At 40.4% G+C, this 12708-nt stretch overlaps 1 protein-coding gene across 2 annotated transcripts in view; it reads right to left on the bottom strand.

Annotated features, from left to right (window-relative positions):
* The window catches only part of DNAAF9 (dynein axonemal assembly factor 9), a 67408-nt gene that overhangs the window by 35412 nt on the left and 19288 nt on the right, over positions 1 to 12708 (bottom strand). Inside the window, exons 5-14 of one of the 2 annotated variants that reach the window (XM_042053758.1) lie at positions 12597 to 12693; positions 11236 to 11342; positions 8762 to 8839; positions 7569 to 7667; positions 6696 to 6751; positions 5584 to 5719; positions 3980 to 4061; positions 3303 to 3339; positions 589 to 676; positions 108 to 184 (exon numbers count right to left, since the gene is read on the bottom strand). In XM_042053758.1, the coding sequence (XP_041909692.1) occupies positions 108 to 184; positions 589 to 676; positions 3303 to 3339; positions 3980 to 4061; positions 5584 to 5719; positions 6696 to 6751; positions 7569 to 7667; positions 8762 to 8839; positions 11236 to 11342; positions 12597 to 12693 (857 nt within the window). Of the gene's footprint in view, positions 1 to 107; positions 185 to 588; positions 677 to 3302; positions 3340 to 3979; positions 4062 to 5583; positions 5720 to 6695; positions 6752 to 7568; positions 7668 to 8761; positions 8840 to 11235; positions 11410 to 12596; positions 12694 to 12708 lie in introns of both variants that reach the window. The other variant, XM_042053759.1, reaches the window with a different exon arrangement.

Here is a 12708-nt window from a genome sequence, read left to right on the forward strand (position 1 = left end):
AAGTTCAGTTTAAAATTAATATTTCTCAGTTTATAATGAATATTTTTTCCCCCAAAGAAGCCAATCCAGTGGGACAATGAGCAATCAGTAACTATGGAAATACACACCGTAAAGCAGATTTCAGCTGTGCTAAGCCAACGGTGTCTAACACAGACAGGAGCACCTGCTCTGCCACCTCCTTTGCCTGAAAAAAGGAAATAAAGAATAAAATACCTTTTTCCCATCCTTCCAAATCCCAGCAGCTCCAGGAGCACCCATGACATCAACAAGAGACACTAAACAGTAACACACTGATGCACCAGGCTAAAATTTGTTCTTTCACAGATCTCATTTTCCTTACTATGAGGTCAGGAAAATTCACGAGAAGCTGGAAAAACCAACTGGAGATGGGTAAAATTAAGGCACACTCTGAAATCTCTCTTTTTTCTTAAACAGAATTCAGAGACTGGTTGGAGGCCACGGTACGAACTCGACTCATAACATTGGAATTATTTTGGTTTTCATTTTGGTTTGCACGTAAATCTCATACTGCAAGCAATCCAAATCAACAATTACAGAGAGAGAACAATTACAGGGGGCTTCATTTACCTTGGATTCAGTGGAAGTTTTAGCATAGCACTCAATGCCAGCAAGCACAGCCTCTACAACAGCAGAATATATTTGCGACAACAGCGTACTGAAGAGAAATACAAACACAACATTTACTGGACAGGTAGAGTTTTCTTCCTCCTCTCTTTAAAGGAGCAGTTTTTTCCTCTCATTGCACAACTCCCTTAATAACAAGGAAGGGGTCCTTGGTGAAATAAGTGGAGAAGTAGCTTTACAGTTAAGCTTCTTGTGTAAGAAAATTCAATTAGAGCAAGGAAATTGCTCAAATTACAGGATATTTTGGGAAAATACCTCTTGACACAAATGTATCCGGTGCTTTTGTTAGTCAAGAATAAAAAAATATGTTTTACTGTTGACTTTTGCTGCAGTTGGGTTTAGAACCACATCCTAAATCCAGGGCCTGGAGTGCCAGGACATGGGGAATGGCTGCACATTGACAGAGAGCAGGGATAGATGGGATATTGGGAAGGAATTGTTCCCTGTGAAGGTTGTGAAGCCCTGGAATGGATTCCCCAGAGAAGCTGTGGCTGCCCCTGGATCCCTGGAGGTGTCCAAGGCCAGGCTGGATGGGGCTTGGAGCAGCCTGGGACAGTGGAAGGTGTCCCCGCCCATGGATGAGGGTGGAATGAGATGATCTTTAAAGATCTCTTCCAACCCAAACCATTCCACAATTCCATGAAATCTCAAACTCAGCTTAGTCCAATTCCCTTCTTAAAAGGGGACTGAAAAAATTGTACAGAAACAAACCAAAGTCAGGCGAAGCCAGGAATGACTTTCAGTTATTTTATAGCTCCAGAACCACTGGGAAAAACCCACATGTGCCCAACCAAACAACATCAGCCTCTGTTTTCTTGCTAAATTATAACAAAAAGATGAGCAGATCAACAAAATTACTGCTTCCCTAAATTTTAAGTCCTCTCATTTACTCCTCTGCCACTGCCAATATTGAGGGAGGGAAGAGGGGGCAGGAAAGAGAAGGATACAGTATTTAAGCCATATGCAAAGCATTCCTGAAGGACGGAAAAAAAGCATCTGAAGATCCCAGATGTGGAGGAACCTCAAAATGCACCAAAGCTTGTCTTTGATCATCCCCAACAGCAGCAAGTGATTTTAAAATTCAGCCTTCTCCCTGCTTTTTCAGGTTTCTTGATTGCAATTTCCTGTGCTTTCATATGCACTTAGCATGTTTTCACTGCACCCAGTAAAGGAATGTAATTCCTTTATATTCTAATTCTTCCAGACTTTGTAACCATTCCTATTTTCCCTCAAATTCACCTATATATTTGTAGGAAAACACCTCAGTGAGGTGTCCTTTACCTTACTCTTCTTCCCACTTTAACATTTTAAAGCTAGGAGTGCAAAATGTAAAACAACATAGTTGCTTTTGAAGCATTTTCTTAAAAAAACAGAATCACAAAATTCACCCCAGTTTATCCTTCAATTTACAGAGTTGGTTTATGCACTCCAGCCAATCAGTACAGCCAAACTTGGACTGAATGGTGTTCATGAAATACTTTTATTTAATTTTTTATAAAATATTGACACCTGTAAGAACCAGTTACAGGACTCAATGCAAACTAAGCCAAAAATCATGAGTTCAGGTTTGTCAGAAAAGCCAATTATGCTGCTGTTGTTGAAATTAGATTATTTGAACCAATACAGGGATGCTTCCAAGAAAATTATATTCTTTTAAAATTACTGCCTTTATCAACCCCTGCTTTGTTCAGAGCTTCTCTACTCACCTTGATTAAAAATGTACTTAGTACAAATGATTTTTGAAGAAGGACAAGAAGTGTTTGAGGAGAACATACAGGCAAGAAAAAATACCTGCTGGAGTTCAGTTGTCTATGAAAAAAGGGGAAATCTGCTGCTCAGTGCAGTTACTCTGTTTTTATGTCTCACAATTACCAAGAGCCAACAGTATTTAGTGTGAGAGTACTGACACATCTTTAATATCTTGCTACCAGGTCACACAGCTTTGCAGAAGCAAAGACAGGCTCCTAAAATGATCCCAACTGACAAGGAGGACAAAATCTCTAAGGAAAGGTCTGGTTTATCAAGAGAGAGAGCAGGACCAAAGCAGATTATCTACTCTGTTCTCAGCTGGACAGGGATCTACAACAAGCAGAGGAAGTGGAAATCAACATGGATAAACAAAGTCTGATTTTGAGAAGGTTAAAATGAGCAGAAGCTTTGCAGCTTCCCAACTAAAAAAAATTAACTTTGATCTAACTTTAACACAGTGAATTTCTTCACAAGTTTTGAGTGTTCCCTGTTGGCATTCTCACTAAGCATCATAAATCTTACACATTGTTCATGAAACTGGTCTAAAAATTACTTTTCCTTCTATCTGTGCAAGATGCTACAGTGCGAGATACTTTTCCCCTTGGTATATATGAAGTATCTTGTAAAATATTTAAGTAACTGTTAAGATTATTACTTTTTTTACTACAATTTGAGCAAAATTTACTATTATTTCCTTTCCTACTCTGCTGCTGCCACACTAACAACTCCTAACTGCACCCACTGAAACTCTCCACGAGCATTTTGCCTTTGAAACCCTGTCCCAGGCACATTATTCTGAATAAAAATGTGTCTGCAAATGCCAACAGCCACTAAAAGCAGGTTTCACCTACTGCCACAAGGTAGAAAGAGAGAAGAGTAAGGAATAACATAAAAAGTTGGCAGCTTACACTTGGTCAGTTTGCTTGTGCATCTCATTGTCATTTCCTGTATTAATAAAAAAAAGGTTTGGTTTAACCACTTTAAGAACATTTCTGCTGCACATCTTACATGAAATTTATCCAGTATTTTATGTTACTAGGACAAACACAGGCTGTAATTCCAATCCTCCAACTGTCTTCCCTTCAGCTTTTCTGAGCTCAGTATGATTTCAAGATAACCCTAAGGACTGACTTTATCTATGGACTCTTCCAGCCATTTGAAATACATAAGAAAATGTTTTTTAAAAATTTTACATGGCTTGTTTTTATTTGGGAATACAGCTATTGTAACTCACTATACTGGGCCCAAACCAGAGGATAAAAGATAAGAGTGAAAGAATTTTCTCTATCTTTTTAAAAGTCCTCAGTTACTTGACAACTACCCATTTGAATTACTGTGGTTTTGGAGACTGTTTTTTATAAACCCATATGGAACATGGACTTAAATATTTGCTTAGTACTTAAAAAAGGGTCTGCACTCTCAGATCTGACAGATTTTACCCAAAAAATCTGCTATGATTTCATGCACTGGCTACAGAATCTACCATTCTGTGGCCTGATGCTCATAAAGGAAGCAAAGCTTTAATTGCTACAAATTTTCATGGAATCAGAGGTAATAACTTCCTTGGTATGTTTAATGTACTTACCCAGGAAAGGAATGTGAGTGGCTCCAAAAAAATAGGTCCTTGAACAAGCCAGAGGTCCCTTTGGAGATACACACTGCACTACCTAGCAGTCAGTATTAATGAGATACAAAAAGCCATCAGTAAAACAAATTGGTGCAATAATTAACAATTAACTACATTCCCCTTAAGTCTTCTAAGCACTGACAGACTACAGAAGTTTACGACACAGACGGAACTGGATTGTGAAAAAGCAACTTACGTTTTCAAAGGTCTATTTCACTTTTGACTTGACCTGAATGGTTGAAAGACTTTGGAAAGGAGATGAGCTCTGACTTGTGTTTTCAATTTCCTATGTCAACTGCTCTTTTCATGAAGAGGAAAGTGTGTCAGGTTCCCATAACTATGCTGGCACTTGGTCTTATTTACTATTTTCATGACACCCTATTAAAACAGTATCACCTGTACCTGTAAATAAACCACCTTTTTAAAAACAGCATCAGAATCTGAGGACAACAGATGGAGCAAGTACATCAGAATAACACTGTACTTGCACTTTCAAAGGTATCAAATGGTATCTTATTGTTAACAAGGGAAGAAAAGACAGAACTGAAAGTGTTTTTACAGAAATAGGGTTAGAGCAGCAAATGGAGGATGAGATTTCACCAGGATGCAAAAACATTCCTTTCTCAGGCTCTGGACACATGATTTGTGCCCAGAACTCCCACATCCAACCATCCCTGAGGCAGCTCCACATGAAATGTTGACAAGCTCATGAACTCATGGCCTCACTCATGCGCTCACTCCACCAAGACCTGCGCTCAGCCACATCCACCTGCTCAGGGCTCACACCACTGCCACTCCCAGAGCCCCTGGAGGCAGCAGGGAGCTCTCTCCACACTCTACCTCTCTCCTCCTTCGCTGCCAGTTGCCTTCTGGAGCCACCCAGGCCCTCCAGCCAGAGGATCCCAATTCCCTGGGGTCGCTTGCCCAGGCACGGCCCCTGCGCCGCAGTGCAACAAGCCACGGACCTCAGCAAATGTTTAACAACCAAGCTTTCACTTGGAAATGGAAACAAGTTAATCTTTACAACTTCATCAGAACAGTCCTGGAACTATGAAAGACTTTTCAGAGTTTCATCAACAGTTGCTGAGCACACACTGGAATTTGGATATACGTCAGGATCCCAGGTTTATTCATAAAGGTATTATCAAAAAAAAAGTGTCTTTTCGTTTTCTTTTTTAAGAAATGGCTAAACAAATGTGATTAAAATAAAATCTGTGTGTCACAGTAAGTGTATCATAAAAGATTTTCACTTTGTGGCCAGGACACAGATCCTCACAAACAGCATTTCTCTCTCCCCCACCCACTTACAGCACCAGTTGTCTTTTTACAGAGAATAAATTATTTTAACTCATTCAGCAGTCCCCTGATTAAGAATCCAGTATGGTTTAACATGGAAAGAGAAAGAAAAAGCAAATTTGTTCCTTAAACTGATGGATTGCTAAGCTGCTTTATGTTAAGAAGAATGAAGTATTTAACTTATGGAAGATAACCACAAAAAATATACGAAGAAAAAGAGCATCTACAATGCTTTAAAATCTCAGATAACTTCTCCAGAGGCTTACCATATGCTTGGCAGTGCTTCCACCAAGGCCAGTGTTTCGAACCAGATGTCCTTCAGATGGAAAATTAAAGTTCCCAGAGTTCAAGTTTTCCTTCGTGGAGTGGCTGCCAAACAGGACAAAGGGCTGCCGGCTCGGGCTTAGGAGGAGAGAGGGAATCACCACCAAAACATCACAGGAAGTTTATAAACAACAAGTGAAATCAAAGCTTTCAAGTGTAATGGACTAACTGCTGAATTTCTCACTACAAGAGTGGGATCAAAAAAATTACTAAAGCTGCACGAAACTTCCCACTGAAAGGACCAAACTCCAAAGAAAAAACCCACTTGCATTAAAAAGATGATCAATTCTTTAAAATACAATAACATATCTCAAGGCTGTTCCCCAATGCTCTTGGAAGATTCTTTCATCTTAAACTGCCTTGAAAAGCTGCTTAGTTTAAAATTCACCATCTTGAAAAACCCTGAGAAGACCGTGTTGGAAACAAACAAAACTATTTTGGGTTCAGTTCTGGCTTTGGGCCCAAGACTCAGCTGGAGAGGTCAAGGATTTTCTTTTCATTATTGCAATGCAAACAACAGAGGATGCTGCCAGCAACGAAGGGCATTGAATTCCACTGGTTTGTCCCACATACTGAAGAATGTGCAGAGAGATTCAAGAAGATAAACAAACCTCAATTTAGCTCAAAACAGCACAACGTGGATTTTGCAACACAACAGCTTTCAGTTAAAACTCTGCCATAGAGGATGGTTTGGGTTGGAAGGGACCTTAAAGATCATCTCAGTCCACCCCCTGCCATGGGCAGGGACACCTTCCGCTATCCCAGCTTGCTCCAAGCCCTGTCCAACCCAGCTGGGGTTTCCAGGGATGGAACAGGAAAGGAACTGATCATAATGCACAAAATTTCATGATATATGTAAGAACTACAGCATTAAATCCTGTGAAAATTCAGCTTATCCTTCCAGGAACTGCCTTTGCATGGGGCTTTTTTCCAGTATGAAATGGGATATATTGAGATGATCCCACAAGGAATTTTAAGCATTATGGCATCAGGGATATGGAAATAAAATATTGAGGAACTATTGACACCCCAGGGAATAATGGGTAATAATTACCTGTTATCTGTTATATGGCTTGAGATCATGCCATGGCTGAAATAACTTCTGAAGGGCTGTGAAGAATTGAAAAAAAAAAAATTTATTAAGAAGCATATGAAGGGAAGTGTGAAATATCCTATCATTAAGAAAAAACCTGAATTGTCCTTCTCAAAGAAAACTCCTGAACCCTCAAAAATACTTCCAACCTCCACAAACAAACATAAACACCACTAAGTCTCTCATATTTTAAATCATTGAATGGTTTAGGTTGGGAGGGGCCTTAAGCCCGTTTAGTTCCAACCCCCTTCCATGGGCAGGGACACCTTCCACGATCCCAGAGGAAGTAAAAAAATGCTTTAAAAAAGCATTAAAATGCTTCAAAATGCATCCAAAAGCAACAAAATGCTTCAAAATGCATCCAGAAAAGCATCAAAATGCTTCAAAATGCATCAAAAAAGCAACAAAATGCTTCAAAAGCAACAGCCACCCCCAGAAATCCTGTGCTATTTTCTCCCATGCCCTGTGCTCCCCTCAGTTATGTTCGAGGCTTGATATGTGCAAATTCAACTGGTTAAGCCCTGCACATACCAGATTCCATCCAAATGAAAGTTAATCTACCTACAAATATCTCTTGTGCATATATATATCACCTAAATTGAATTATCAGCAAGCAAACACTTGACTGAATTACCCCAGCAGTCCTAAGCCATCATACCATGGATTTTTAAGGTGGGTGGTGACTTAAAAAAAAACCCAAACCATGCATTTTTACTCCTCAAACATGAAAGGTGAGATGGGATAGGGAAAAAAAACCAACAAAATAATGCTGAATAATTATTCCTTCTGCATGGATAACAGCAGGATTTTCGAGGATTGCTGAAGCAGGCCTACCTCCCCCGCCTGAGATTCTGAAAGTTCCAGAATGAAGGGAATTTCAGTGTCAAAATTAGCAAAAAAGTTGGTCCACTGGTGTTCAAAAATCATTAAATCCTAGAAGGAAAACATTTGACATTACTTCCCAAGGCAAGTGTTAAGAGAAGAGAAAGGAAGGCAAAGGTGACATTTCACTGGAATACAGACTGCCCAATGAAACAATAAACTCAAGAAAATAAATATGTTTTAAAAGATAAGGACATTCTGCTGGCTTTCAGGGTGTCTTTTTGTGGGTGTGTGGTTTATGTTTATTTTCTTCAGAAAATTTAAATCAATTTAACAACAACTTTCAGGATGAAAACTTCGAATTATGATAAATAGGTCTGCTCAGAGTAGACTTAACAGGTGTAGGGTAAATCCCAAACATTAATCTCACTTCCACACAGAGAGGGAGAGGTGAAATATCAGAGAGCGATTACTTAGACTGAGAGCCTCATAAAAACCTTATGATATTTTAATTTTCATTACAGCAGTTGATTAAACAACCAAATTGGTGTGAACTACTAATATTTTATTAATAAAGAATAATTCCTGCTGAATTTGCTACATATTAAATTGCTGTCAAGCTAAAATATTAATATATACCACTAATTATAACATATATATATACTGTTAAATTATAAATACTATTATTTATACAATGCTTTCTCTCTAGCACTGAGACCAGAGCATGGCATTAATGTGAAAATCCCTTCCCACTGTTTGTATTTCCCAAAGCATCAGGGCAGCCACTTAGTGTCACTGTTCCCCACTTAAAGGGGTTACAAAGCATCCCGAAAAGTGCTTTTTTTCTCCTGGAAGAATGGCTGTGTGTTAAAGGGGATTTTTTTAACCCTCCTAGCTGCAAAAGGAGGATTAACACACAAAAACACAGCAACTTCGTGTACTTTGTACATGGTTTAATGACACGAAGAAAAACTTCCAGGAGAATGTCGCACAAACTAAGAAATTCAAGGAAACCAAGACAAGTTATTTTGGTGTTTTGCTGAGTTTTTGGTAGATTTAAGGAATGGAAGGAGACCCTGCAAGCAACAGCAGGCAGAGCCTGTAGATTGAGTCCATAAACTTAATTAAACCAAACAAAATCACAACACTTTTACTCTGTGGTTACACCAAGCAGGAGCTGATGCAGAACATTTCACCTGCGTTACCTCAAAGAGCAAATCCTCCAAGGACACAGGATCCATTTTGCTGTAGGTCTTCCACAAGTCAACACTGACATCCATTAACTGAAAGAGATTTTAAACACATTTCTGTGAAAAACACCACGAAGAAGGCCACAGATTCAGGTTTAAGCTGCACTGAGGCAGCCTTTAACACACTGCCCTAACAGTGCTTCTTAACTCTGATTCCACAAATATTTTCACCCTGTTACAAAAGAACTGACCAGATCCAAGTGCAGAGACTCATCTCCTCCAGTGAGGGTTTGAACTCTGTGCAAATCTTTCTTTGCATCCTCCAAACAAATCATTTCACAAAGTTTTTCAGTTTAATAGCAAAGAGCAGCATGAGCTGGTGCAGGCAGAAGGGCAAGATGAGTTTTCTGAGCTAAGACAGCCAAGAAGCAGATTCCAGGGTTACTCATCCTGAGCACCAGCCAGTTCTTGCTCCAAGCTGATGTCAATTTAGGCTAAGACAGTTTAACTTTGCAATACTTTCTTCCAAGTAGTAGGACGATGCATATGAGAGTGATATTTAAAAATATATTCTTAAGGGATGCTTGCATCTGAATGATTTCTGCATTTACAGGGTTCTCCACCACTCAGTTAAAAATGCAACACTGGCTGGAATTTTCTTAACCCACTGCTTTAGAGTTATTCCAGGTACTCATGTAATCAGGTAGGTTAATAATGATTTCCAGAGCTCACTTCCATCCAGCTATCAGTAAATTCTCTGTATTACAGCATCTTGAGCAACTCTGACTTCTGCAGTAAGAGAGCAACTGCCTTTAAAAAACTGGGAAAAATCCTAAATTATCATCCTTCAATTATATTCAAATCTTAGAGAACACACACCAGAGGAAAAATCTCAGAGGGAAAGTCTGAGCTAAAAATGCAGCTAAAAACTCCCCTTTTAATAATGGCAGAAGTATTAATTCATAGATTATTTACAGTGATCCCAAATGCACTTCCCTCCCAGACTGGCTTCCTCCCCCATGAGTGACACAGAGCAGCTGCCTGACAGAGAACCACACAAACACTCACGTAAGAAGTTAAGAATGTCACTTCCCACTTGAAATCCCCTCATGATTTTCAAGGAGGAAGCAAGCAAGAACTCCAGCTGGAGCTGGCTGGACTGCCAGAGCCAACGTGATTGCTCTTAAAAAAGGAGTCCAAGAATTTTCCCTGCTCCTTTTTAAGTAATCAGGAGTGCCTGGAGACAGGATCAACTCCCTGGATCACACAGGAGAGGTTCTGTCTGTGCCACAGTGTCTCAACATTTTTTCAGAGCCTCCACAGATTTATGAAATGAACTGGGGTAATTAAAGGGCAATTAAAGACCCAAACAGCTCCTGAATTGCCGGTAAAATTTTCATTGACTCATTTCAGACATCAAGAAGGACTATTGATTGTTCTCCCCAAAGGTGCTCATCTGTTTGCACTCTGTATCTAATGATTTGGCCAGGTTCACACCACAAGGTGTTACAGGACCAGTGATGGAATGAAAAAAAAGCCTGAAGAAAGGAACCAGTGGAAAGAGAACAGTGCTCAGAAACTGAACATGAACTCACAGAACAGATTTCTGAGCAAGCATGTACAATTCTAGATATGATGAGACTTTAACAATGGCACTATTAGTTCTCTGGGGGTTTTCCAGCTATCAGGAGTCAGACAAAAGCCCACTGTGGCTGTAAAAATGGAAGAGTGATAAGAAAAATGGGACATCTGCATTGCTGCGGCAGAGGTTCAAAAAATGAAATCAAAGAAGCTTTAAACAAGTACAGAAATGCAAAACTGTCATCTGAAAATGCTGTTCAGAGCATAATTAATAAATGGGCAAATCAATGACAGAAGCTGCTCAGAGTGGAACAGCAAATCATTATCAAATATAGGAGCAAATAAATCCTGACTGATGCCCTATTCAGCAGGGTATGATGACCCATGAATATAAAATGTCAGTGAGAGAAGGAGATGCATCTCTTCAGTCAAAACCAGTGACCGAAGAAATACAGTCACTTCTTATTTCCTGAGCTCATCTCAGGGTGTTTGTGACTAACCAGCTCCTCCTGCTCTGCTCTTGAAGATCTATAACCCCTCTAAAAAATTAGGGGTAAAAAAAAAAAATCCATGTAGGGGTAAAAACATTGGTTATTGGTAGAGAAGGCTCTAGAACAAAAGGAAAGAAGTTCTAAATCACGGCAGAGGCCTGGGGAGAATGTCCAAATAATGGTTTATCCAGGACAAAGTGCTGTGTAGCTCAAAACAGAATCTCAGCAACAGCATGGGGTCTCCATCCTGGCACAGTTAAAACTCAGTTTTACAAGATCCCCAAAAACTTTATCCAATTTAGCAGCTCACTCGAGCAATGAGTCAGGACTAGATCATCTCAAAAAGTACTTTCCAAACAAAATAATTTCATGAGTAACTTCTGCTTCGGAAAGCAAACGAGAAAGGAAAACACTAACTTCGTATTTCATGGTGAAGAAGCCGTCGCCGCCGATGCCCTCCAGCGCGAAGGCCTGGACAATCGGCCACTTCTCCACGATGAACATGTCAAATATCTGCAGGTGGCCTGCAAAGCAAGCACAGCAACATTCCCTCACAAATCCTGGCACTTCAGTCAAATATCTGCAGGTGGCCTGCAAAGCGAGCACAGCAACATTCCCTCCCAAATCCTGGCACTTCAGCTCTCTCTGAGGCCTTGAGATTCACAGAGGGTCTCATTTATCCCCTCTTTGTACAACTGAAAATCTTTAAGTGAAAAATATTTTTTGTGTAGATGGCAGCTTTTAGAAGCTCCTCTACACCCCAAATTTTGTCCCTTTTTCTCAGGATATTCCACATCTCCTTGCAAGCTTCATTACAAGCTGATTAACAAAGCTGCCTATTAAAATTCAAGATAATAAACAGGGAGCTTTGCTTACTCCAGTTCCTCAAATACTTGGCCTTGGCCTCTGTCAACATCCCAGAATCCCAGACCGGTTTGGGTGGGAAGGGACCTTAAAGCCCATCCCATTCCACCCCCCTGCCACAGGCAGCGACACCTTGCACTTTTCCAGGTTGCTCCAAGCCCTGTCCAACCTGGCCTGGGACACTTCCAGGGATCCACAGCTTCTCTGGGCACCGTGTGCCATGGCCTCACCATCCTCACAGGGAGGAATTTCTTCCATCATCCCCATTTAATCAGAATTTTAAGTTGGGGGAGAGGAAAACTCTTCCTCTTGGCACTCCCTGGTGTAGCTGCAAACCATCTGAAGTGTTGTTATCAGCCTCAAGCTACACAACTTCTTCTCATCCTTCCTAACACAGAACCCGTGTCCTTCCCCCATGAGCCATTAATGACTTTCCAGGCAGTCAGAGCGTATCACCCTTCCCTAAGGGAAGCAATAAAGAAATAGGAATAAAAAAAAGAATGCAAGATTACATTGCTGAGGCTCAAGGCTGGCTCCAGATCCCAACAGGAAGCCGTGCAGGGCAGTTTTTTTCAGTACTAAAAAAAGGAAACTTGCATAAAGAAATGTTTATTCTTCCCTTGCATAAAGAAGGATTTATCTGGAGCTCCCATGGGAACAGAGAACTTCTGTAGCAGCTCAAGACACGTCTCTGAATGCAAATCATTTCTCTGCCTCATGCTGGGGGCATTCATTCCCCAGATGAACTCTGAGGGCTTCCAGTGCTCAGAAAGAAATTCAACTCTTAAGGAAAAAGAGGCTAAAAGGAAACTAATGACTTACTAATCCTTATTTCTCTCCTAAGGCAAGGAAATCTTCATTCCCTGAAGTTGCAGGGTGCAAAACACTTTCACCCTGAGCATAAACCACCCTACCTTGGCAGCTGTAGGGGATTCCGATGCGGCTGCAATCCCGGACCATGTCCACAAAGCTGGAAATCTTGAATTCCTCTGCAGCTTCTTCATCTTCATACTGAAAGAAGTCATT

The sequence above is a fragment of the Corvus kubaryi genome, unplaced genomic scaffold, assembly GCF_017639235.1.
Source record: "Corvus kubaryi isolate FWS band 111438036 unplaced genomic scaffold, C.kubaryi_AGA036_p1.0 split1-131, whole genome shotgun sequence".
NCBI classification, from domain to species: domain Eukaryota; kingdom Metazoa; phylum Chordata; class Aves; order Passeriformes; family Corvidae; genus Corvus; species Corvus kubaryi.